Consider the following 27,979-nt stretch of genomic DNA (forward strand, 5'->3'; position numbering starts at 1 on the left):
TAAGAGAAAGTTGTTCTTGCCAAAGCAAATAGTTAACCTGTGGAACTCCTTGCTGCAGGAGGCTGTGAAGGCTACAACTAGAACAGAGTTTAAAGGGAAGTGAGATCAAGTCATGGAGGTTGGGTCCATGGAGTAGTCTTAGCCAGGGGGTAGGAGTGGTGTCCTTGCCCAAAGTTTGTGGAAGGCTAGAGAGGGATGGCACAAGACAAATGGCTTGGTCACGGTCTTCGGTCCATCCCCTCCAGGGTCCCTAGGGTTGGCCGCTGTCGGCAGACAGGCTACTGGGCTAGATGGACCTTTGGTCTGACCCAGGACGGCCATTGTAAGCTCAGGGCTCAGGGTCGGGGGTCTCAGTGGACCCCCTTGATTTTCATGCACACCTGCTCCTGGGTGGCGAGGCTGGCAGCTCTCCTGCCCTAGCCGGCCACTTTCCTGTGCCTAGTGCGGAGATCGTGGACGAGGTCCACGATGTCCGCACTAGCCCAGGAAGGTGCCCGCCTCTTGCGGTCCAGGGCAAGCTCCCGGGAGCCGCCAGCCTGGTCCCGGGAAGAGGGGGTGGGCTGGGGGACATCGGGTGGGTGGCTCTGTGCCGTGCCAGGTGCAGGGTCTGCTGGCTGGGTGCTGGCAGGCTTGCACCTGGCACGGGCACCGTAGCCAGCCCGTGCCCCTTTAAGGAGTCCGGGGCCGGGAGGGGGGCATAGAGTTTCCCTAGTGTTGGCCAGAGTGGCCACCAGGGAAACCTGGGGAGGGCTAGCCTCCCACTAGTTCGAATTAAGGGGCAACAGACCCCTTAATTCAAACTAGTAAGTTCGAACTAGACTTAATCCTCGTAAAATGAGGTTTTCCTAGTTCGAACTAAGCGCTCCGCTAGTTCGATTCAAATTCGAACTAGCGGAGCGCTAGTGTAGCGGCTATGAATGTTAGTTCGAACTAACGTCCGTTAGTTCGAACTAACATTGTAGTGTAGACATACCCTATAATATTTTATACTTACATATATGGGCAGCAGTGATTGTGCAGTAATATTTAAGTGTTTAAACTACAAGGTCTGTTTTATTTTTCAGCGACCAGAATGTATCAATCAAATGTGCTGAAAGTGGTTTGCCATCTACCTTCCAGCAAAACAGAAGCTATTTTGATGGTGAGGATTTTAACGTTTATATCTCCTACAAACTTTTCTAAAGAATCTCTAGATTTGCAGTTTTGCAAAACTTTTAATAACATGTAAAATGTTGAAAAGTTGGAGATTTTACATAGTTAACTTCTCATTTTGCAGAGCCCTCCTTTATTATGATTTTTTTTTAAATAAATGAAAACCCCTCAAGTATGTTGGTACAGTTCTTGTTTTCTCCATAATCAGGGCTTGACAAGCGGCGGCGAAAACCGCTCGCCAGCCCCGTACTGCGCATGTGCAAGACCCACATTGAGCATGCGCGCGCCGCCGGTAAACAGGGTGTGCGGCTGAAATCTACTCTCCATGGGCGAGTAAATTCTATAGTTTGTTGAGCCCTGTCCATAATGTTAGCCAAATATGCAACTAAAATAAGCTTGGGAGACCTCTTTCACCCCAATCTGGTCATGAGGATCATCAGACTATAAGGCACCCATATATTAATTATCACTTAAATCCATGTTTCATTGTAAATCTGAGTTGATGGTTACATAATTCAGATTGCAATGCATTAGTGCAGTTTTTTGGTTACCCATGCCTTTCAGTATGCTGAATTAGACTGTGTGTTTCGGTACTTAGTTAGCTTTCATACCTTGATTTTCACTGGTAGAGCCCACTAGCATTTTTCTATAGATGGGGAAAATGAGGTATAGAGAGGAAGGGACTTGCTGAAGGTCACCCTGCAGACCAGTGACATAACTGGAAATAGATCACAAGTCTTCCGAATCTCAGCCCAGTGCTCTAATAACTAGGTCACACAAACAACTTCCCTTCCTTGAGTATACTATACAAAGGTATGGCTGAATTCAGTTTTATATATTTTAAAAATTGGAGCTTTTGAATTTTTATGCATTTAAATGTTCATAGCTATGGAAAATCATGCGTGGGGGTGGGGAAGAGAGGGTGGAGTTTGAATCTCAACAGAAAGTTACTGATCAAAGAGTTAAAGCAGGAGTGGGGAGCCTTGCCTGGATCCAGCCCTCGAAGCTGACCCCTCTCCCTGCTTCTCAAGGGGGGCACAAAATATATTGAGCTGAGGCCCCCCTAGGTTCTGGTGTGCAAGGTGAATGTGAGAAGTCGCTCTCAGTTGGGGGCCATGTCAATGAGGGTTGGGGTTTGTGGGTATGTGTGTGTTTCTTTTTTTCTTCTCACTTCTATACATTCCCCGACTGATTTTTTTTTTCTTTTGTGGCGTAGTGGTGCCCCACCCCTGAATTAAAGCTTCATAACTGTTTAAGAAAAGGTCACCATCATGTCAGAATATACAAATTATCCTTAAACTCTTAGGTTTTCACGCAGTATTATTCTGTGACTATCTGTAAATTTCAGTTATTGCTGAAAATATTTGAGGGGGGGTTGGGCATGGCTGTTGGTTATGCTTCCTGGGGTTGTGAGGCGCCTTACTGCTGCTTATCCTTAATATCATAGAATACTAGAACTAGAAGGGACCTCGAGAGGTCAAGTCCAGTCCTCTGCCCTAATGGCAGGACCTAGTACCATCTAGACCATCCCTGATAGATGTCTGTCTAACCTGCTGCTAAATATCTCCAGAGATGGAGATTCTACAACCTCCTTAGGCAATTTATTCAAGTGTTTAACCACCCTGACAGGATGTTTTTCCTAGTGTCCAACCTAAACCTCCCTTGCTGCAGTTTAAGCCCATTGCTTCTTGTCCTATACTCAGAGGCTAAGGAGAACAATTTTTCTCCCTCCTCCCTTTTAGATACCTGAAAACCACTATCATGTCCCCTCTGTCTTCTCCTTTCCAAACTGAACAAGCCCAGTTCTTTCACACTTCCTTGGTAGGTCATGTTCTCTAGACCTTTAATCATTCTTGTTGCTCTTCTCTGGACCTTCTCCAATTTTTTCACAACTGTCTTGAAATATGGTGCCCAGAACTGGACACAATACTCCAACTGAGTTCTAATCAGCCCAAAGTAAAACGGAAGAATGACGTCTTGTGTCTTGCTCACAACATTCCTGTTAATGCATCCCAGAATCATGTTTGCGCTTTTTTTGTTTTTGTTTTTTGTTGTTTTAGTTTTTGCACAACAGTGTCACACTGACTCATTTAGCTTTTGTGGTCCACTATGACCCCTAGATCCCTTTCTGCTGTACTCCTTCCTAGAAAGTCGCTTTCCATTCTGTATGTATGAGACTGATTGTTCCTTCCTAAGTGAAGCACTTTGCATTTGTCCTTATTAAACTTCATCCTATTTACCTCAGACCATTTCTCTAGTTTGTCCAGATCATTTTGAATTATGACCCTATCCGCCAAAGCAGTTGCAGTCCCTCCCAGCTTTATATCATCTACAAATTTAATAAGTGTACTCTTTATACCAATATCTAAATTGTTGATGAAGATATTGAACAGAACTGGTCCCAAAACTGACTCCTGCGGAACCCCACTTGTTATGTCCTTCCAGCAGGATTGTGAACCGTTAATAACTGCTCTCTGAGAATGGTTATCCAGTCAGTTATGCAACTCAACTTATAGTAGCCCCATCTAAGTTATAGTTGCCTAGTTTATTGATAAGAATATCATGCAAGACTGTATCAAATACCTTACTAATGTCTAGGTATACCATGTCCACTGCTTTTCCCTTATCCACAAGACACTTTATTGTATCAAAGAAAGCTATTAGATTGGTTTGACATGATTTGTTCTTTACAAATCCATGCTGGCTGTTACCTATCCCCTTATTTGCAGAGGATTTCCTTAATTACTTGCTGCATTATCTTTCCTGGCACAGAATTTAAACTGACTAGTCTGTAGTTTCCTGGGTTGTTCTTATTTCCCATTTTATAGATGGGCACTATATTAGCCCTTTTCCAATCTTCTGAAGTCTCTCCTGTCTTCTGTGATTTTTTTTCCCCCCAAAGATAACTCCTTGAGTATTCTAGGATGCATTTCATCAGGCCCTGGTGACTTTTCTAAGTGATTTTTAACTTGTTCTTTTTTTTTATTTTATCTTCTAAACCTACGTCCTTCCCACTAGCATTTAATGTTAGGCATTCCTTCATCAAGAGACTTTTAGGTGAAGACTGAAACAAAGAAGTCATTAAGCACCTCTGCCATTTCCAAGTTTCCTGTTGCTGTTTTTCCCTCCTCACTGAGCAGTGGGCCTACCCGGTCCTTAGTCTTCCTCTTGCTTCTCATATATTTATAGAAACTCTTCTTGTATGAAGCTGCCCTGTCTGTGTGGCTATGGATGAGTTTCCCAACACCACCAGCAAGGTTCCTGTGAACTGTGCCACAGCACCACCCCACAACTGCTCAGGGCTGCCATGCAGAAAGCTGCCTGGCTAGGGGAGGGGCACTTCTCCTTCTCCCTCTCCTACAGCAGCACCTCCCTGCTGAGAACAGAGCAGGGAGTCTCTCCCAGCTGGTGCTGCTGCTCACTGTTCTGTCCTTAGCACAGAGTTGCAGCTGTAGCTGAGGAAGAAGTGCAGGGCTCATTAAGCAGCTGTGATGCCATGCAGCTTACAGGGAACCTTGACCAATAGTGTCTGGCAACCCAAGAACTCCTTTCCAGGCCTCCCTCTTTCATTACAGGTTAATGAGGTACACTCCAACCCCTAAATCTTTTAGTTGTCTCTTTGGAGTGCCCAGCCCCAGTCCAGTGTGCACTCTCAGAATTCCCAGATCTCTGTACCCAAAGGAACAATACATCTCTGCTTGCCAGTTACTCCATAGAACACAGCTCTGCTTAATACACAAGAACTTAGATTTGTTTGTAGAGATAACAAGTTTATGTAACATAGAACAGTCACATGATCACATGTAGAAATATAGGAAACAGATATATATGAATGAAATAAAATCATTGCATGCATACTAGAGGCTAAACGTAATTAAAAAGAGATTTTTGTGGGTCAGAGCATAACCTCACCTAAAATTCTTCCACTACATTACAGCCAGGTCTGGCTGAGATCTTCTTTCATGAAACAAGCATGCTGTTGTCTTGCCTTCTCAGTGGAAAGATTGAGGGGTTTTTTTTCTTGTCCCTATAGTTATACTTCATTTTCTACACTTGCAGGCAGGATAACTCTCACGGCATGTACTTATCTCCATTGGAAACTTCATAATCACTTAGAATTTTTGATTACACTGTAAATGGGTGTCCATTGTAAACCATACAATACACAATTTACATTGCCAGATGGATAAACATAAACCTGTGTTACCACCTCTGATGACCAGCCCCAAGACTGAGAATTTAAGAATTATAATTTTCAGTATGACACATACTTAACTCCTTACATATTATCCATGTATGTGTTTCACTATCATTGAGTACCTGTATGAGGCCAATGTTCACTAGAAACTTTATATGGCTTATTTTGAACTTGTAAGTAAATACCAGAGCCTGAGATGCCTGTAGACTTGATGTACTGGTGCCCCCCTTCCCTCCCCACTCCCTGTTGACACCAAGAGGCCCTTTGGTCACAGATATGAAATCAACATTTACCAATTAAAAGTCTGGTTCTTCAAAGCTTAGTCCGTAAACTGGGGTGGCTGAATCTAAGTGACCCTGTGAGCTCTATATGACAATTTTAAGAAATTGAAGAATCAGGGCATACCTCCTTTGGCACAGGTCTTCAGCCCCATCCCAAGGCTGGGTTGATTAATCACTTGTGAAGTTTGTGAACAGGTGAGTGCTAACAGGGAGTTTAGAGAGGGAGTTTGGAAGGGGAGAGGGAAGGGCGTGAGGTTCTCTTGCCTTTCTTTTAAAGTCTCTCTCCAGGACAGCAGGGATGGATGATGATGGGTCTACTGCTGCTGTTACCTGCACAGCATGTGCCATGTTAGTCTTCCTCCCAGAAGAAAGAACGGATTTCATCTGCACTAAGTGCAAGTAGGTCACCATTTTGAAGAAAAAATTAGAGGGTTGGAGGCCCAAGTGTTGACCCTATGCTTGATCCAGAGAGGATGAAGACTCCCTCGATAGAAGGCAGCGTTTAATACTGCAAGCACGGCAGGCAGAAGAGCCAGAGAGGGCAGTACGGGACCAGGAAGAGTACTGGCAGCATGTAACTTCTAGAAGGGGAAAAAGGCCAGCACGGGAATCCCCCAGTGCTATAGAAGTAAGTAATCACTTTCAGGCTTTCTCCACAGGCTCTGCAGTGGTGAATGCTTTGGAAGGGACGTCACAAGGAAGAAACTGCAAGGGTATGTCTACACTACCCTCCTAGTTCGAACTAGGAGGGTAATGTAGGCATACCGCACTTGCAAATGAAGCCCGGGATTTGAATTTCCCGGGCTTCATTTGCATAAGCGGGGAGCCGCCATTTTTAAATCCCCGCTTGTTCGAACCCCGTGTAGCGCGGCTACACGGGGCTCGAACTAGGTAGTTCGGACTAGGGTTCGTGGAACGAGGTGTACCGGTAGTTCGGAATAGGAACCCTAGTCCGAATTACCTAGTTCGAGCACCGGGGATTTAAAAATGGCGGCTCCCCGCTTATGCAAATGAAGCCCGGGAAATTCAAATCCCGGGCTTCATTTGCAAGTGCGGTATGCCTACATTACCCCGTTAGTTTGAACTAGTGGGGTAGTGTAGACATACCCGAAGGGAACGCCATCTACTGGAAGGCATGGGATGCATAGTCCTAGGGATGGGGGTTCCACGACCACTACCCCCAAAAGAAGACACCCTAAGAGGGACTGGACCATCTGCCATCCAGACCTGGAATCTCGAGAGGTGTGCTGATTACTGGGAGTTTGAATTCAGGATGTGACTGAGAGGCTTACCAAACTGATCAAACCTTCGGATCGCTATCCCTTCCTGCTTCTCCACATGGGAACTAACGATACAGCCAAGAATGACCTCGAGTGGGTTACTGCGGATTATGTAGCGCTGGGAAGAAGGATCAAAGAATTCGGCGCACAAGTGGTGTTCTCGTTCATCCTCCCTGTTGAAGGGGAAGGACTGGGTAGGGATCGTTGAATTGAGGAAGTAAATGCATGGTTGCGCAGGTGGTGTCGCCGTGAGGGCTTTGGTTTCTTCGACCATGGGATTCTGTTCCAGGCACAAGGATTGGTTAGGAAGAGATGGGATCCACCTAACCAAGAGAGAAAGGAGCATCTTTGTGGACAGGCTTGCAAACCTAGTGAGGAGGGCTTTAAACTAGGTTTGTCGGGGGATGGTGACCAAAACCCTGAGGGGAGTGCGAAGTCGGATACCGGGAAGAAATGCAAAGAGGAACGAGCAAGAAAGGAGGACCCCTGATTCAAATGGAGAAGATAGAGTGATAAACTGCTTATCTGAGGTATTTGTACAGGAAGCCTGGGCAACAAACAGGAAGAACTGGAGGCACTGGCCCAGTCCACGAAATATGATTTAACTGGGATAACAGAGACTTGGTGGGATGACTTGCATGAATGGAGCGCTGTCATGGAAGGGTATAGACTCTTCAGGAAGAAAAGGAAGGGGAGAAAAGGAGGAGGAGTTGCACTACACGTAAGAGAGCACTAAGATTGCTCAGAACTCCAGTATATAGAGGTAGAAAAACCTGTTGAGAATCTATGGGTTAAGTTTAGAGGTGCAGACAGCAGCAGTGATGTTGTGGTTGGTGTCTACTACAGGCCACCGAATCAGGTGGATGAGGTCGATGAGGCTTTCTTCGGGCAACTGAGAGAAGCTTCCAGATTGCAGGCCCTGGTTCTCGTGGGGCACTTTAATCACCCTGACATCTGTTGGTAAACAAATACGGCAGTACACAGGCAATCCAGGAAGTTTTTGGAGAATGTTGGGGATAACTTCTTGGTACACGTGCTGAAGGATCCGACCAGGGGCCATGCCAGCTTGGCCTTCTGCTCACAAACATGGAGGAACTAATAGGGGAAGTAGAGGTGGGTGACAGCCTTGGAAGCAGTGATCATGAGAGAGTAGATTTCAGGATCCTGACCAAAGGAAGAAAAAATAGTAGTAAAATACACACCTTGGACTTCAGAAAAGTAGATTTTGACTCCCTCAGAGACCTGATGGGCAGAATCCCCTGGGATGCTAACATGAAGGGGAAAGGAGTCCAGGACAGCTGGCAGTATTTTAAAGAAGCCTTATTGAAGGCACAGAAAGAAACCATCCTGATGAATAGCAAGAGAGGCAAACATGGTAGGTAACTGGATTGGCTTACAGGGGAAATCGTTGGTCAACTTAAGCACAAAAAGGAAGCTTACAAAAAGTGGAAACTTGGACAAATGACCAGGGAGGGATTCAAATGTATAGCTCAAGAATGCCGAGGGGTTATCAGGAAGCATTTGGAATTGCGACTGGCAAAGGATGTGAAAGGTAATAAGACAGGTTTCTACAGGCATGTTAACAAGAAGAAGGTGATCAGAGAGGGATGAAGGAGGTAACCTAGTGACAGATGATGTGGGGAAAGCTGAAGTACTCAATGCTTTCTTTGTCCGTGAAGACAGAGGCAAAGTCAGCTCCCAGACTAATGTGCTAAGTGATGCAAGATGGGATGAAGGAGGATAGCCCTTGGTGCGTAAAGAACAGGTTAGGAACTATTTAGAAAAGCTAAACGTACACACATCCATGGGTCCAGACTTAATGCATCCGAGGGTACTGAAGGAGTTGGCAAATGTCATTGAGGAGCCCTTGGCCATTATCTTTGAAAAGTCATGGAGATTGGGAGAGATCCCGGATGATTTGGAAAAAAGCAAATGTAGTGCCCATCTTCAAAAAAGGGAAAAAGGACAATCCAGGGAACTATAGGCTGGTCAGTCTTACCTCCGTTCCTGGAAAAATCATGGAAGGGATCCTTAAGGACTCCATTTTGAGGCACTTGGAAGAGAGGAAAGTGATAAGGAATAGTCAGCATGGATTCACAAAGGGCAAGTCATGCCTGACCAATATGATTAGCTTCTATGATGAGGTAATTGGCTTTGTGGACATGGGAAAGTCAGTGGATGTGATATACCTTGACTTTAGCAAGGCTTTTGATATGGTCTCCCACAATATTCTTGCCAGCAAGTTAAGTGAATGTGGATTGGATAAATGGATGGTAAGATGGATAGAAATCTGGCTAGAAGGCTGGGCCTAGTGCGTGGTGATCAACAGCTCGATGCGAAGATGGCGGTCGTGCCCCAAGGTTCGGTTCTAGGACCGGTTTTGTTCAATATCTTTATTAATGACCTGGATGAGGGGATGGATTGCACCCTTGGCAAGTTTGCAGATGACACTAAGCTAGGGGGAGAGGTAGATACACTTGAGGGCAGAGATAGGGTCCAGAGTGACTTAGACAAATTGAAGGATTGGGCCACAAGAAATCTGCTAAGGTTCAACAAAGACAAGTGCAGAGTTCTGCACTTGGGACGGAAGAATTCCAAGCATTGTTACAGGCTGGGGACCAACCAGCTAAGTACCAGTTCTGCAGAAAAGGACCTGGGGGTTACACTGGATGAGAAGATGGATATGAGTCAACAGTGTGCCCTTGTAGTCAAGAAGGCTAATGGCATATTAGGTTGCATTAAGAGGAGAATTGACAGCAGATCCAGAGAAGTGATTATTCCCCTTTATTCAGCTCTGGTGAGGCCACATCTGGAGTCTTGTGTCCAGTTCTGGGCCTCCCACTACATAAAGGATGTGGACGCATTGCAGAGGGTCCAGCGGAGGGCAACCAAAATGATTAGAAGGCTGGAGCATATGACCCATGAGGAGAGGCTGAGGGAGTTGGGATTGTTTAGTCTGCAGAAGCGAAGTGTGAGGGAGATTTGATAGCAGCCTTCAACTTCCCGAAGGGAGCTTCCAAAGAGGAAGGAGAGAGGCTGTTCTCAGTTGTGACAAATGGCAGAACAAGGAGGAATGGTCTCAAGTTGGGGTGGGAAAGGTCCAGGTTGGATATTAGGAAAAACTATTTCACTAGGAGAGTGGTGAAGTACTGGAATGGGTTACCTAGGGAAGTAGTGGAGTCTCCATCCCTAGAGGTGTTTAAGTCTCGGCTTGACAAAGCCCTGGCCGGGTTGATTTAGTTGGGATTGGTCCTACCTAGAGCAGGGGGATGGACTTGATGACCTTCTGAGGTCTCTTCCAGCTCTATAGTTCTATGATTCTAAGTTATGCTGCTGTGCAGAGTAGAGGGAACACTGAGCATGACTCAAGTGGGAGGTGGAGTGGGGGGTTGACTTGAAATTCTCCCCCAAGCAGGCATCAGTTACCTCTGGCAGAAGCACGGAGCCCATCACCCTGCTACAGAGCATAAGACAGGAAATTCCCCCTCTTAGCTATGGGTCGTCTGCTCCTTATAAACTCAGTATTAATTCAGTCTTAAATAGCTTTAGTTGGGATTGGTCCTGCTTTGGGCAGGGGAGTGCTAAGCAGGACCAATCCCAACGAAAGCTATTTAAGACTGACTTAATACTGAGTTTATGACCTCCTGAGGTCTCTTCCAGCCCTATGATTCTAGCTGTTCACATCGCTCAGAAGCGCTTTTGTTTTCATCAGATATGTAGCATTATTAGGAGGAAATACTTATGATAAGGAGCTTCCTGTACATATTAAAATGTCTGGATTTTTATAAATCTGATAAATGCCTTGGTGCATAACTATTACAGGAAATAGTATAAGGTCAGCCAAAATTGCAACCTAATGTCAGTGAAACAATTTACATTTTTTGTACTTGTCAAAAATAATTTTCCAGGGCTGATGGCAATGAACATGAGGTCACTTGCTCAGGAGGTACTTGATTGTTATAGTTATCTAGCTATTTTTTAAATTTTCTGTTCAACTGGAATGGATTTTGTTTTTAACTTTAAATCTAAATCTATGGTATCTTCCATTTGTCATTATTCTAATTGGATATACATTCTTTTTAAGTCTGGTTTCCTTGTCACATGAAGTGAAATAACATAAATTGCCAGGTATTGTGTGGGATACCTAGAATATACTTGCCTTTGACATTTTATGCTATAGCAAATTTTTGTTGTATTGCCTTTGTGTACTAGTGGGAGAAGGGTTGTTGTTGGTGCTCACTGGCAGTAGGAATAAGCTAGTGACAGTGTATCATAGGATACCTCCAATACTGTCCTAAGGCAAGTGAGATGTAACTAAACAATAGTTGAAATTTTCAGTTGCTGAAGTATTATTCAAAGGTTATAAATTGTTCAAATACTGCTAAATTTAAAAATATTTGTATGGCAGCATTTTTTTCAAAATACATCAGTTGCAAATTATTCTGAGGTCAGATTTGCTGATGGTTTGTATACAGAATCCTAAATATTCCACTTCAGTAACTAAACATTTACTCAAGTATCAGAGGGGTAGCCGTGTTAGTCTGAATCCGTGTTAGACATGCATCTGACGAAGTGGGTCTTTGCCCACGAAAGCTTATGCTCCTACACTTCAGTTAGTCTATAAGGTGCCACAGGACTCCTCGTCGCTTAAACATTTACTGCTAAAGTACTGAGGAACTTTTTTGGGTAGGGAACTGCTGAACCAGAGAAGAATTAGTTGTGGGACACACACAAACCACCACCACCCTCACTGACATGGCCCTTGACTGAAAAGGAGAAAGATGCTCCTCACATTGCATGCCAGAACTTAGGGGGGCCCAGCTTAGTAAATTTTGGGTGCTCGTGCCTCACAGTAAAAAGGCTGACATGCCAGCGCAGGCTCTCCAATGCTATGGGGAGCCCTGAGCCTTGGGGACTAGATCCGCTCCCCCCAGGCCTGAGGTTCCCCACCTCTGTATTAAACTATTCAGAGTCCATATACTCTCTGAGCTCAAAATGGGTGTTTACACATTACAACAGATTTGTTACTTTTAAAAGCAAGTGTAATTATGTAAAGTGTAATTAAGGGGTATTGTGCATTCTAACTGCTCAATTGGGGGAGTAATGTTGGGATAATAGCAGTTGGGGAACAACTGAGCTTGGCATATTGTCATTCATATATAGGTGTGTGTAACCACAAACATGCTGGATTGTGAGGGACTAGTTGAGGTTTTGTGTGTGTGCGTGTGAGAGAGAGGCAGGCATGCAGGCGTTACCACCAAAACTGGGGAAATATGGGTGCCTTCGTCTTTTTAAAGGAACTTGTTAATTTTAAATTGTCATTTAAAGAAACTTGTTAATTTTAAATTGTCATTGTCAAAGATTCTATTTAGATTTCGTAAAAATATTCATAACGATGTCTGTGTGGCACTTCATGTACATTTGTGAATTAGGCTAAGAAAACAAGTAGTCAAACTAAACCAGCCACCTCCTCCCATCAGTTATTACGTGAACCTCTTGGGGATAGGGTGTATAAGAAATAGACATTTAGAAAGCTACATGTACTCTGTACAGAAAAACAGAATTCAATCTAGTTGAGATTCCAGCTTTCACTATTTGTTTCAATTTGGGCAAATCACATGTTTGTCTTCCGCCTCTGCGTGCCCCCCCATCTTTATAATGAAATGATCTTTGGTTTAATTCTACTATCAGTTAGACAAGTGTTGAATAATTTTAAAAAGCCCACCTTTGACTCACAAAAGTGTTAACTGATCAGTTTTAATATAGTAATTTCAAGGTATTTTGTACTTACTAAATAATATGAATTACTGTGTGGTGAATTGAGCGTTCATGAAATTTGCCAGCCTGACTCCCAAGAAATTGAAGTCTTTTTATTTCACAAGGGAGAGATAGCATAAGAAGTGGCAATGCAAGCCTCCCAGTTTGTCCTTACAGTATTCCTCAAACTTCTAAGCTGAAGAGACATCCTTTGGGGGTATGGGTGTAACATTTTGATTAACTGGCTAATCAAACAGTCGGTGCAGTTTGCATCGACTATTCAATTAGTTGATAATGGCGCCTCAGCCTTTGAAGTGTAGCAACAGACCTAGGACTGTTGCTACACTTCAAAGGTGAAAGCGCTGCAGGGAGCACGGAGCCAGCGGGGGACTCAGGCAGTCCCCCGCTGGCTCCATGCTCCCCGCAATGTTTCAAAGCAGCAGCACCGCATGGAGCCTGGGGTCAGCTGGGAACTCAATGCGGTGCTGCTGCTTTGAAACACCACATGCAGCCTGGGCCTGCTGGGAGTGCCCCTTTGAAGCACCCTCCTCTTCTGCTCCCCCCCCCCCGCCTCTTTCTGTTAGAGGCGGGGAGGGAGGGAGAGGAGAGCTACTAGTCAACTAACATGTTGACTATCCGATAAGCATTTGCAGAGCACCCAGAGGGACATCACATCACCCGAAGAAGAAAAGGAAGTTACTCACTTTGTGTAGTAACAACTGTTCTTCGAGGTGTGTTTCCCTGTGGATGCTCCATGACCCTCCCTTGTACTCTTAAGTCTTGGCTACTGGAAGGAGAAGAGGAGCTGAAGGGAGAGGGTGGGCCACACACACAAGGCGCCAAGCTGAACGCAGCGCAAGGCCCGCTGACAACTGCTAATAAAGCTCTGCTCCGTGGCTCCATGACGTTACGTTCCTACACCATATGTTGAGCACCCATGGGGACACATCTCGAAGAACAGTTGTTACTGCAGAGTGAGTAACTTCCTTGTCTCCACCTGAATCCTGGGGGATGAGTATCCATGGAATAACTGCTCCTTCAACAGTCTTGTGGCAGATGCTAAGGACTGAAGAATGGAATTACCTTGTCATCCTTGATTCTGCCCTTCTTAGAATGGGGTTTTGAGGCTATAACAGGGTTCATTACTCTCTGTTGGCATTCCTCCTCGGGGCTTATCTTGGGAATAGCTCACACCTGGTCAGACGCACCTTCCTATGGTTGCTCAGCTGTTGTCATAGTCTCATCCTCCAAGACTCAGGGTAGCAGTCTTCTCTGAGACTCAGGCTGCTTCCTTTTTATGATGTGGCCCTCTGGCTAGGTCACAGACCCTTTCCAGGGTCTGTAAAGTCCCTCTGGACTGACTCCTTGCCTTTCCTAGCAATTCTCAGTTCTATGTCCAAGAGTGTGCTGTTTCCCCACTTATTGGAGGGAGTGTGTAGGTCCACCCTATACTCCACATTCTAGGTATAGGGACCATGTGTTCTGCAACTATGGTCTGCTTTCTCCCAGACCTGCTTGCTATTTTCCTTGGCTCTGTCCTGCTTCCTCCTGCTCTCTGGCGCCACGGGGCATCCAAACTTCCTCTGCTCTCCATGGCTCCTTCCCCATCTGGCTTGTTGCCAGACCCTGTAACCTCCACCACTCTTCTCTCTTATCACAGAGTGACTACAGATGACTTGCATCTTACAGTCCCCTCCTGCTCACAGCCTCTTAGCTTTAAAGATATGACTTTTCTAGCCCAAGTGAACATCACTCTTAATTAAGCAGTATTGAGCCCTCTTCAGGTGCAACCTGTGTAGTTAATTGACCCATCTAGCCTATTCAGGACTGGTGTGGGGTAACAAGCAGTCTCACTGCTACTATAAGGAAATGTGAATTTCTATGCCTATTTGTACTTTTAATTTCCAGGGTTTTTTTGTTTGCGCTTTTTTGAGTACAGTAATGTGCTTTTAAAAAATCTTGGTTTATTAATCACTTTGTCCTTTACCTCCTTCTGATGGCATAGGTTACTGCAGAAATTATACCAACTCACATTGTCACAGGACATTATGGAGTAGTTAAAATCCAAACTTGATCTGACCATGCTTCTCTAAACTGTTATAACGTGACAAAATTCTGGATTGTAGGTATTTTGTGGGTTTTTAATCTGCCATTTCCACCATTAATTTTAACTTTATTGAGAATAGAAAGGGTTGTGGAGCATTTCTTTATCCTTTCGGCTTTGTATCCACAGTTGACAAGTATCTAAAATGCATTTTTGCTCTATTTTCATGGTAGTATGAAACTCTTTCTCCGCTGCACCTTACAAAAGTTCATAATCTTTTCACTATTTGATTTAAAATGTTAATTAGTAGGTCCTATCAAATTCACAGCCATGAAAAACATGTCACAAAGTGTGAAATCTGGTCTTTTATGTGCTCTTCCCCTATGCTGTACAGATTTCATGGAAACCAGCGTTTCTTAGATTAAGGGTTGTGAAACTTCCGACCACCACCTCCACAGCTCCCTTTTGGGGCTGAATGTTATTTTAGAGGGGATTGCCACCCTTACTCCTGCGCTGACTTGAGAGCTAGGCTCTGGAGAACAGCGCTGCTGGGAATGGAAGCCCAGCTCTGAAAGCAGCTCCCCACGAGCAGGAGTGTAGAAGTAGGAGTGGCAATAACATACCATGCCAACCTACAATAACCTTGAGATTTTCCCCCTCCCCCAACTCCTTTTTGGGCAAGACTTTTATAAGTACAACATTGACCTTTAAAGTCATAAATAAAATCCTATGATTGTAAAATGGACCAAAATAGACTGTAAATTTGGTAGGGTCCTGCATAATAAGATCTGTCATTCTCTACTAATATAGATCTGTCTTCTGTGAATTTGTAGCCAGGAATAGCAAGCAAACGACAACTAAAAAAACCCAGCATTTTTATACATATGTCATTATAAAGTATTTCATCCTCAACTGGTATTTACCCTTCAGATAATGGTCTTTAAATTTATTTTTATTTAAATAACAAGTTCCAGACCCTTTGAAGAAAAGGTTCAGGGAATAAAACCATAATTCTTAATCAACTGAAGGTCTCTTATTTGACGTTCACAGTAGTATACACAGAACATAGCACCACTTTATTCCAGGATCTTGAAGGGAAGTGCTGCAAGCTCTACAAATGAATGAAGAGAGTTAAGGGTAAAAAACTAATAACACAGATCTTCAATTTTTGGCTCCCAAATATGTTCTCTTTAAGAATTACCTACTAATTCCTTGAATTACTATAGCCCGCAGTGCTTATTAAATAAAATGTTAGCTCTGTCATGCTGCAAGTATAGTGTCTCATCTATTGTAAACAGTTTTAACAGCATTGGACAACCCCAGTTGTTTGTTTGAAACCCAGTTGAACTATAAGTGAGGAAAAAAATGAATCTAAATATATGGCTTAAATTGTTTCTGTTCATTTGAGGATAGGTATAGCCTCAAAACCATTTTTTACTCAGGGGAGATATGTCTCATTTCCCTAGAGAAAATTCCAGTGGAAATAAATTTACATAGAAATCATAAATTTACAAAGGAAGAAAGGAGTTTAAAATTTTGTCCAAATGAACCTTACATGTTAATCTTTGTTTCTTTAATGAGTTCCAGTTACTGCCTGTAAGCACACAGTATATGTATATGACAGTCTGCCACCTTTTATATCCACAGATCTTTGCACTGAAACGTACAGCTATTTATTTGCATAATGTGAAACATAGACTATAAAAAGGATATTTGTTTAGAGTGGCTTCAGTTGTGACTTACTCCATATTTAATTGACTAAAGTTTTCCATCTAGACAAATATAGTTAAGAGGATAAAACATGTCTAGTGATGATAAATGTGATTATCTGTTAAAAGCCTTTTTTATACAGTTACATCAGTGCAAGTAAGTGTGAAATTATATCCAAATCTCTAATTTTGAATAACAAAAGAACAAGATTTTAATGTATCCCTTAGTTTTTGTAGCGGGCAAGAAAGATGTAGTCTATCTGGTAACATTTATAAGAAACACCAGTTTAAAATCCAATTTCAGAGTCATTGGAAGACACCCCTCCATACATACTTTTATCCATTATTCTGTCTACATATGTACTTAATTTCTTACTTTTGTTTATCCCTTTTTTTCAGCCAGGCTGCTATTTGAACCCTTCCCCTCTCCTCCCCCCCTCCCCCCCCCCCCACACAGTCCTGCTGTTATGTAGTTGGATTTGCTTGAGAAGGAGGAGATGAAACCTTTCAGGAGTGTGCAAACCTGGGGTTGTAAAGAAACAATGTATCCTTCTTCTGCATATAGGAAAAGCTCAATGAAAAGAGGATCAGTTCTCTCCTTTTTTCCCCTTCTATGGAGAGTGGAGAAAAGTAGAACTTAGAACGGCTCCAGGTGAGAGAAGCAATAGAGCCAACACTCTTCTCCATCCTTTTTCCTATCCTACCCCACCCTGCCCCACCCCAAATGAAGAGGAGCTATTTTAATCTAATACATGCCAGTTACAAATTTTAACTATTTAGGGGGCTTTAAAAATCATACTCTCAGAAGCCTATTTAAAGATTGGGACTTGCATTTTTTTTTAAGGTCTCTTTTTTGGTTCTTTTAAACTTGAAAAGAGCAATTAATAAATTCCCAAAGATATTTTGTAGTATATTTTCTAGTATGAAGATAAATGGGAGAAGCTGCTCACTAGGGAAGTCAACAAGTAGTCGACTAGATGATTAACCAATAAGCCTATCAGAGGCAACAGTGGGGGTGGGGCCGGAGGAGGCTGTCGCGAAGCAGCCTCTGTCTGTGGGGGCTGCGAGCTCCCTGCGGACTGTGGCTGTTCCGCATCTCCCAGAGCAGCCCCTGCCTGCAGCGAGCCTGGGCCTGTCGCGGGCAGAGGCTGCTTTGCGGTAGCAGTCCCTGTCAGCATGGTTCTGAGCTCCCTGTGCACAGGGATGCTGCCACTTCACCCCACTGTCTCGGATAGGCTTATCAGCACAGAGGGGCAGCACAGCGTGGCAAGGAGCTCCTCGGAAGTGGGGCTGGGAGTGCACTGGGTGCTGGCCCTGCCCTTGAGGATTATCAAATAGCTGTGTAACAGCAAAGATTTCATGCAGTTACTTGAGTGTTCAGTTACCTGATAGTGAACATCCCTACAGCCTACTAGAACCCATCTACTCTAGCTAATGCCCACTGGAGAAAGTGGTGGGAGAAGGTAAAAATAATTTCTGGAAATTATTATTAAATAAAAAATGTGTATATGTAGTGGAGGTAAGGAAACCTTTAATTTACAGCTTTCTGAGAGGTCATGGAGTATGTGCAAATGGATTACTTGTAAAATTAAAAATACTTTGATATTTTAATTGGGGGTTGAGTAGAATGAAAAGTGTGAAAGCACTGTAAAACCTAGCATGGATCATGCAGGGGCAAGATTAAACTAATTCTGATATATTAAGCCTTATCAGATCTTTTTATAAACAATGATTTCTAAAAGAACATAAAACAATCGTGATGTACATTTCCTAGTGAAGGAAGGACATATAACAGGTGTGGATATCTGTAAATTACAAAGGTCCATCATTTCATTTCTATTATTGAAACATCCATGACAGTAGTCAAGGCTCATTCTCAAATTAATCCTCAAACATAACCTTAAAAAATAACCTGAACCTCATTTATCACACAGAAAATACTGCAGTCGTTATACTTTGGCTTCTTACTAGTAGCTCTACGTTTACTCTAAAAATGTATAATCAGATCTTAGCTGTTGAACACACAGCTAATAAACATTCTAGGAATCCTCACATAGAAAAATGAAGGTTTTTTTTGTGCTGAAAATGGACTTTGTATATCTGCAATATGTTGACAGTACCATAGAAAATGTATTTCTACGTGTTTCAGAAAATCTTCATCTTTTGTGGATGAGTGGAGTTAGATTACTCAGTGGATAGAAGAATGGCTGTTGTAGTCTTGTAAACAATGTTGTCTGTTCAGATTCATCTTAAGTGATAGGGTCAGTTCCAAAAATCTGACCAGCTATCATTTGAGAAATGCCAAAATTATTATTGTTTGAGGTTTTTCTTATGGTGATGAGGTGTCTGCTGTGCAGTATGCTAACATATACCATATTTAGGTTTGCAAAGAACCTGGAGCCAAAATTCCCAGTAGACTCTCTGGTTTTAACCATGCATGGATCTCCATGTCAGCAGAAGAGAAAAATAACACATCTATTTTTAAATTAGCTGGAATTCCAAAGGCACAAACTTCCAGTGCCTATGAATGTCTGTGATTGAATGCCTGCCCTGGTGACATTCAAGTAATTGCTTGCAAATCTCTGCTGCCTCCTTGTGTCCAGTTTCTGTAGCAGTTTCACAGAAGGACTTCACAGCTCATGAAACAAAATTCAGTAAAGTAATTTATTGAATTGTTGAGGTTGGTACTGAAGTTTACATTAGCCATTTTATGGGGCGTAAGGAGCAATTGTGTGGAAACATAACTAGACAAAAAATAAGAACTAAAGGACTTATAGGTAAGCTATGAATCCAGTTTGCATGTTGAAATGGAAAAAAACCTAGTAGCAACGCATAGACTAAAATGTATGCTAGCATATTATTTTTAAAAGATAAAACTACTTCCATGCCTATATCCTAACTTTGGATCTAAACTTTTCAATGTATTGACTTGAAAATATGAGATTAAGGGGGAAATCTTAATGAATTCAAGACACAATTTCCACTTTTTTTGTATTGAACCAACATTAAGGCATTTGTGGCTGTGAATGTCTTTTAAAGAATTTTTTTCCCTCTTTGGACCCATATTCCTGCTCCAAGAAGAAAGTGCAAATGTGAGTAGCCATCTTTCGGCCAGCATTCCTGTACCTGGTGTTACTCAGATAAAAGAAAACATCAGATCAGGTAAAGAAGACATTCAGTTGTAGGCAGTCCTCTTCTGTTTCCTCTCTTTTTTTTGCTTTTCAGTCTGGGGCTGTCATCAGGCAACACATTTGATGGAAGCCTGTCGAAAGCCTGAATTACAATTTTTTAAATATCTTGGCCTCCTATTGGCAGGCACCTCTTATTTTCAGAAATCTAGGGCTGGGATTACCTTGGACTGTGTCTTGGAAATTATAGATGAGGCATTGTATTCAGTTCTGATCCCTTTTCACCCCTTCACCATTCCTTTTTAGCTGACCCCTTTTCACAATAGACAAGTAGATTCCCTTTTGCAAATGGGAGTAGAGGAGGTGATGCCTCTGGAGTTATGGGTCAGGAGTTTTCATTGTCATTACTTTCTTATCCCAAATAAGGAAAGGGATTGATGACCCATTCTGGACCCAACATCTTCATGTGCTAGAGTCATCATCCTGAACTTTAGCCTTCCTAATCCCCTCATTAGACTGGTTCACAGCTTTTTATCTGAAAAACACCTTTTTCCCAGAGCAGTTGATCCATCCCAAGTGAAAACATGCCTGGCTTCTGGGACATATGGCTTAAAGCAACTGCAGGACATCTTTTGCCAGATTTCACTTATGATCCGTGTCAGTGTTGAAATCAGCGTATCTACAGTAGACACTATTTGCACACAATGATTGTGGTCCCACAAGAAGTCATCTCTTGAAATTTAATAGAAAGACTGTCTTATTTAGAATGCACCTCCTAGATCAGCACTTTCACAGCTTTTAGAACATCTTAGCTGAAAGCTCTTGGACAATCAGGAGTGGCCTGTGAAAAATTGAGTCCTATAGAGAATTTTTGCTAGTGAGGTTTTATAGAAACGCCTGCCACAGACCAGGTCAACGAGTGACAGATATTTTGTTCCAAAGGAGAGGGAGATTGAGCCCAGTTTCATTAGCAGATGCCTTTCATCTTCTGGATGCCTAGACTGACATGTGCCTTTCTTCCAAATCACTGATATACCTAGGATTCTGAAGAGGTTGAAGCAAGAAACAGGACAGAACATTTGATAGCTCTAGCATAGGATAGGCAGTCCCTTATTTGCAACTGATGAACCTTTCAAGATAGACTGATTTGGGGGAAGCCTCCTGTTGTCCTACAGAATAGTGCTTATCCTGTACCCGAACACAGTGTCATTACATCTGTCAGCCTGGATACTGTCATGTGGAACTCAAATCTATCTGCTTCCTAGTTTTCTGTCCCAAACAGAAAACCCCTGGAGAAGCTAAATTTCACACACAATTCATGTAGCAAGGGGAACTATCTTCCTATATCAACTGGGCATATTCTTGAATGATTTTTACTCAATCTAGTCATAGTCTTTAATGATAGTAAACTCATACGCTCACAGATGTTATGTGAGTGGGATCTCCAGCTTCAAGAGGATTAGTTATGAATTAGCAAGGTTATTCACCTTTCTCCATTCGAGCTCATGTATCCTCTACTGCTTTTTTGAACAGTAGTGTTCTCTCTGCAATCTGGTATGCAGGTATGTGGAGTTTGGCCCACACCTTACACTGTGCCTTGATAAAGGCTTCCAGAAGGGATACCCATTTTGGTAGGGCTATCCTGTAGTTATTGATTAAGTAGGAACTTCAGTATTCCTTTTCCCGCACACAGGCAATTGCTTGGGTAGTTACTGAGTGACCATGTAAACAATTGCTTTAAAAAATAGTTGCTTACCTAAAGGAACTGATTCTCGAAGATGTGTTGTCCATGTGGACTCCTCAGCACTCTTTCCTTCTTTGCTGTCCATCTTTCTATGATTCTCTATTTGTGAAGGAACTGTCAGCAATTGAGCATGCTCTCCTTTTTATGCCATTGGACATCTGGGGCACAGGCATGGTCCCAGTTAGGGATGTTAAATTACGGGTAATCAGCTAATCGTTGGAATTTCCATCAACTACTCAATTAGTTGATAAGGGGGAACTGTAGTGCTGCAGTGAATTAGCTCCTGGGCTGGGAGCTAACCCCACTGCAGCTCTGCCTTTTAAATGTATTAATAGCAGCCAGACTGAATCAGCTGATTCCCAGCTTGTGCTCGGTTCCCCACTACACCTCTACCTCTTTTGCCCCCATGGAGATGGTGCTGGGGGAACCAGCTTTTAAGCCGGCTCACCCCAGCATAGGTTCCTGATAAAGGCAGTGCTGGAGGAAGCGACAAGTTGAGTCACTACTCGACTACCTAATAAGCATATGCTTATCGGGTAGTCAACTAGTTGCTTACATTCCTAGACCCAGTAGATACGGATGGCCAAAAGAATCTGACCTTATGCACAAGGGGAACCTCTCTATGGAGCCACAACATCTAAAATCTCAAAAATGAAATGTATCCATCACTTGCTTGGTGTTTAAGTTTGTGGTGGTGATCAGAAAAAACTTAAAAACCAACAAATAGTCTAGTAGCACTTTAAAGACTAACAAAACATGTAGATAATATCTTGGATCTGGACTTCCAACATTCTGGTCACTTGAAAAAGTGGGTTGTGCCCATGAAAGCTCATGGTACCATCTACATGTTTTGTTAGTCTTTAAAGTGCTAGACTAGACTATTCAATGTTTAACTCTGAAGCAGAAAAATCAGAGTACATTTTTAGTAACTAAGCTATTCGGTATTTAGATATTTTAACATCTTTCTTATTAAAACACCTTTTTAAATAAATTCCACTTATGAATAAAGATGTGGAGGATTTTTAACTGTAATTTACTTTTGCTGACTCGTATCCTTTTCATTGTAATTTTGAAAATAAATGAGGCTTGTTTTGTTAGTGTAACTTATAAAGACCATCTAAGAAAGAAGAAACGTTTTATTGAAACTGGGATGTGTTTTTTTTTTCTAGACTTGCGGAAAGACCAAATTAATATGCAAGCTAATTACAGACCACACACTGACTTTTCTTCAGAATCTCAATTGCAGATGCACAGTCTGCTACTAAAGAGGTAATTTAACTATTTTTTTTACTATAAAACTTGCTTATCTGAAATACAATGCCTATGTTAAGTCCCATTGTTAACTGGAAAATTATATATAATATGTCCAAATACTTTTCAAATACAGTCTTCTGACAATGCTTTAATTTTGTACCTGGTATATCAAAATTATTTAGCTGACAAATTTGTTTTGAAAAACATGAAAACTTGATCGTTTAAAGACAAGCCAACAAATAATTTTTAGTCGGATTTTTAAGATATGTAGGTGCCTAAAGAGTCATACAGACATCTAACTAGCATTTAATAATCTGGCCTTTAACTTGGTTAAGAATTTAAAGTGATCTAACTTATCCATTCATACAACAAATAATTATTTGTCAAACTGCCTTCTGAAAACTCTAGTTAAAAACAGGATAGCAGTTACCTACCACCTAGAGCTGCCTTTCTGAAGTGATGATGTGTGCCCACAGCTCCAGCTAAAGTTACTGGGAACTGCAGGTGCCTAGCATCTGAAACTCAGGATCTGGAGTGTCAAACTAGGCACTCAGAAGTAGTGGACACTTTTTCAAATTGTTTACATATCTGACTTGCCTAAACATCAGTCTGGTAGGACTAGGAAAAGAACCTAGAGCTGACTCCATTCAATGTTTTAACAAGATTCTTTCCTTATTGGGCGGGGGAAGGGGTGAATCTTTTGAAGAGCTTTGTTAATCCTTCAAACTTCTTATGGAAGAAAATCTGCAGTGATTTGATATACCTGTTTTTGAGCTTAAAAGAAAAGTTAAATAAGGCTCTGAATCCTTCAGTCAGATCAAGGGTAAATGTGATATTTAAAGTGTCTCCAAGAACACCATTTAAAAAAACATCCACAGTACTTGGAATTAATGGATGGTTTTATGATTTTAAAAATATATGTAAACATTTGTGAGAAAATGCCTTCTGACTAGTCCCCCAATACCTGTGCATGTTTATATTTTAGAACAGAGATGCCAGACAAGAAATGTTTTCCTTCATCAACTCTACAGCCAAGTTTTAAGGACCATGTTAAGAGAGAAACAAAGTTCAGCAATTTAAATCAGCAGACCTCATCAGAATGGCTTAATCTAGATAAATTTGAGAAGATTAGTATGCCAGTATATAGTGTTGACAGTTCAACCCGCCCGTACAGCACTGAACACTTAATTGTGAGTGCAAAAAGAGTGAACAACAATGAATTTCTCTCATCTCAGCCGCCTCATACAAAAACTACTGGATCAAGGTCAGAGCTTGCATTTTTAGTACAACAGAATCTGTTAGATCCATGTGGGACTGTTCAGTCCTCATCTGGTGAACATGCTGTTCAGTCATTTGGTAGGACTAATAATCTTCCGATTCCAGAAGTAGTTTACCAAAATCTTCCTCCTCCTTTACCACCAAAGAAATATGCTCTGAATGTGTTGCTAGGATCAAAAAGTGATTCCACAAGTGAGGTAAAATTGTCAGAAGTGTTTCAGAATAATCCTTCAAGTTTCGAAAGGCACACTACAGCTACCGCTTCAAAATCTGCATCAGAAGGTGCATTTACAAATGAAGAAAGATTTAAAGAAACGTTTCAAGAGAATGAGCACACTTTTCGCAAACTGGATTCAGCACCTAGCTCATCAGCTAATGACTTTCAGACTGTATCTGGCAGTATATTTAATAAAGGATCTCAGCACACAGGACAAAGTGTTATCTCTCCTGATGCAAATGATAGCGTATCTCTAACAACCTATTTTTCAGTGGATAGCTGCATGACGGATACGTACAGGATGAAATACCATCAAAAACCCAAAATGTATTATGCAGATGGTGGTGGCTTCCACAAAGAAAAGCATCTCCCACCAACTGGAATAGAACTGAGCACTGTATACCATGGTACTCTTGATTCTAGTCATCCCACATCTGAACAGAGATACAAATCTAACATGGAAGGCATACATTGCAATAGGTAGACAGTCAAATCAATTATCTTCTGACGCATTTCACATGGGCTGCTTATTGGCAGGAAGCATGGAAATCTCTGTGGTGAGATGTCTAATTGAGGATGACACAACTACTACACTGCATACTTTGGAATCCTGCCCACTATGCTTTTAAGAATATAACTTCAATTAATTTTGCAAATATAGGTGAGCAGGGGAATAGGTGCTAAGATTTTGGCCCTATGTTCATGAATTTGTCATTTTTGCCTTAACAATGTTTACCTCCATGTGATGATACAAACGTATTCAACAAGTCTGTTACAAATGGTCCTTTTAAAAGTGTGTGCTTTTAATACCTAGGAAGATCACCATATGGGATAAATACAGGTTGTTCAGAACTTAATACACTTGTTCACAAACTGGATTTTGTGCTCTCAGACTGAGAAGATATAAATTAACCTGTAATCTCTTTAAATTTAGCTAGTGATATGCTGACAAGTACAGTCCCAATACATAGCATGGTACACTAATTAGAACAGTATCTGTTTTATGGAACCATTGTTCCTAGTGGGTAACAATAGGTGTTACCTATTTTTTCATCTGACTTCTGTGAAAGTCTAACAATTTCCTTTTAAGTGTCTTTAATGAAATTTTATCCAGAGAATTGGATTTTTAGTACTTAGAATGATGCCTTAATGAATGACTTCACATATAGACTTGAGTAATTTGTAAACTACAAACAGAACACTGTTTGAGATTTTTAAATTACCTGCAAACTCCAATTCCATATTGTGCACTTTAATCCAACTGTTAAGGAGCAAACTTAAATTATGTGTTCCACAAGCAAGGCTGTGATAAACTTATTACTGCAATTTAATTTAGCTATGTATGTAAGTAACAAATTAATAGAGTAGACTGCAATATGCTTTAAGATATGCAGTTGTTACAAGTAAACTGCAAGGGTACGTCTACACAGCAGGGTTCAATTGTATACTTTAAGTTGAAATAGCTTAACTCGACTTTTGGCACTGTACGCAGCAGGAAGTCGAAAGAAGAACACTTCCTTCAACTACCCTTACTCCTTGTAAAATGAGGATTACCATGAGTTGGAATAAGCATCCTCCAGCTCACCATTATTTTGAATAATGGCTTACTATGTAGACACACACTTTGTATTTTGGAATGTCAGTTATTCCAAAATAATGCTACTATGTAGACATAGTCTAAAAGGTTAAATTTAAGAAACAGTACACTTACATTCAAGACCTTATTCAGATCAGATTAATTTTTTTCAGCTATATCTAAGCTCAACTGTCTGTGTACTGAACTGTGTTTTGAAAATACATCACTTTGGCTCACATAAACCTGAGCAAATGTATGGGATCAGTCACTCTGATTTACTGTTACAGAACTTTGTCCCTAGCTAGCAGTCTCCCACTCAAACTTCTAGACAGTGTTTTCAATGAAAGGGTAATCTACATCCTCTTTGGATAGGATTTTAATTCAACTTCACTGGCATCTGTAAATGCTTTGTACCATGTTAGTCATTGAAAAAATGTAACTTGTAATAATGTAACACTACCAAATCAGGACTGCGTAAAATGAATAGTTGAAACTCATGGCTTTCTTAAATTTAAAGGAAAGTGCTTAGATGTGTTTAAATTGGGTGATATTGGTTACAGTTAAGTATAAATGCCTTTAAATTCTGAGTTTAATGCTACAAATGTATGTTGTGCTTGCGGTGTGGTCAAACAAGTTTAAATGTTTATGTACATTATGTGTATTACAGTGCTTTGACCAAATTGTGACAATCATGCGTAATAGTTTTCCAAGGTAAAAACAGAAGTTGTGGTTATTTTGCCAATGTCTTAACATGAAATCAAACTAAGATCTGTCATTTTTAATAACAAACATGATAGGCAGCAGACCAAATATGTCAGACCAGTGTCTTTACACTTTTTAGTAACCCAGTAGCATTTGAATGAATAAATTCTGGACTTGGTATTGTTACATTTAAAGCAAATACATTCAAGGTGTATGGATCTGAATGCAAATGGAACTTAAGAGTACTAGAACTTGTCAAGCTTTTCTAGAAATCTTGTATTTAAATGGAAGTATTTCAGTGTATAAACAGTACCACAATGTTCTTATATGTGCATAGCAAACATTCATATTACTTCCCAAAGGAACGATGTGAATACCTATTAACATAAACAAGTGAACTCAGTTTCCAGAAAGCTACTGAGCACAATTGGTAAGCTTGTTTAAGAATGTCTACTTAAGTTCTTCCAGAGATCTGAAATGCAACAATCTTCATTTGAGTCCCTTAGATTAACTTAGGTCTTTTCTTGCTTTGCTTGATTGTGTCTTTCCAGGCAAAACCTTTTGTATATGACTTGTTTACCTGATGAGTTGTATGTGCACTATTTATATAAATAACTGACACCTTCAGTTTTTATATTTGCTCTACAGGCTCTATGTTCAATATTTAATGTGTGATCTGCCATTGATTTTAGCTAGAGTGCCTATTTATTTTTTTATAAATGTTCTCTTCTGGTTATAGATTTGTACAAGAACAGACATTTTGTAATGTTTAAATGCATTTAACAGGTATTGTAACTATTTTCTGGTCTTCAGAATTTTATTTTCATGCAACGTTGCATTTTTCTGCTTGTTCAGACCATTAGATTAAAAATTAACTACTTTTGTGGCTGCTACTTTATTCCTTTGTATTTTATACAGGTAGTCATTTGATTGGTATTCCAGAGTTTTGTTTAACTATTTTAAAAAGTATTTGCAGATTAGCCAGATTATGGGTTCAAGTCCCATCTAGGGTAAAGAGCAGCCCTTCCAGGATGAGTTCTCTGTCTAGCCAGCTGACTTTTTAGCTCAAGCTGTAGAGGCTAATGCATTAAGCTCCAGAGGTCCCAGGTTTGGTTCTTACTGTCAGTGTTACACTACCTGGCAAACAATTGAAACTACTCCTTTCTAAAAGCCAGCTGGCTCCTACACTAAACTCCAGAGGTCCCAGGTTCAAATCCACCTGGTGGTGGTTACACTGAGATTGGTCATCAAACAACAGAGAAGTAAAATTAGTGGTGCTTAAGAGTAGTTCTCACCTATTTAACTTGAATGGATGAAACATGTTAATACCTTGTTTTAAAAAAAGTTTAATTACTTAACATTGCAGAGCATAAATATTGAAGTTTCTCAGATCTTTCATGATCTCTTAATCCAAGTGAATGATGATTGAACCATCAGTTTTGCTATAATTGCGAAAGTGGAATTTGCTTTCTCTTAGTTGCATTCAGAAGCTTTCCAGCTACAAGGCAATCTCTGTTCCTCACTTTAAGATATCAGCTCTTGACCATTTTAAAAAATCTGTATTAAAAAAATACCATTAGCATTCTACTATTTTGTATGGGGTTCAAAAGTAAGGTTTATTTCTGCTTACCTTTATAGTTTACTAAAGGGTGACTACAC

General features: G+C 41.3%; 1 protein-coding gene across 3 annotated transcripts in view; it reads left to right on the plus strand.

The window, feature by feature from the left end:
* The window catches only part of USP53 (ubiquitin specific peptidase 53), a 70,472-nt gene extending 43,259 nt beyond the window's left edge, over window positions 1-27,213 (plus strand). For all 3 annotated transcript variants that reach the window (XM_006112603.4, XM_075929815.1, XM_075929814.1), the window contains exons 14-16: window positions 1,065-1,141; window positions 22,463-22,562; window positions 23,533-27,213. In XM_006112603.4, the coding sequence (XP_006112665.2) occupies window positions 1,065-1,141; window positions 22,463-22,562; window positions 23,533-24,526 (1,171 nt within the window). In that variant the 3' untranslated portion in view covers window positions 24,527-27,213. The remainder of the gene's footprint in view (window positions 1-1,064; window positions 1,142-22,462; window positions 22,563-23,532) is intronic.
* The last annotated feature ends 766 nt before the right edge of the window (window positions 27,214-27,979 follow it).

The sequence above is a fragment of the Pelodiscus sinensis genome, chromosome 5 (genome assembly GCF_049634645.1).
Source record: "Pelodiscus sinensis isolate JC-2024 chromosome 5, ASM4963464v1, whole genome shotgun sequence".
Lineage (NCBI taxonomy): Eukaryota > Metazoa > Chordata > Testudines > Trionychidae > Pelodiscus > Pelodiscus sinensis.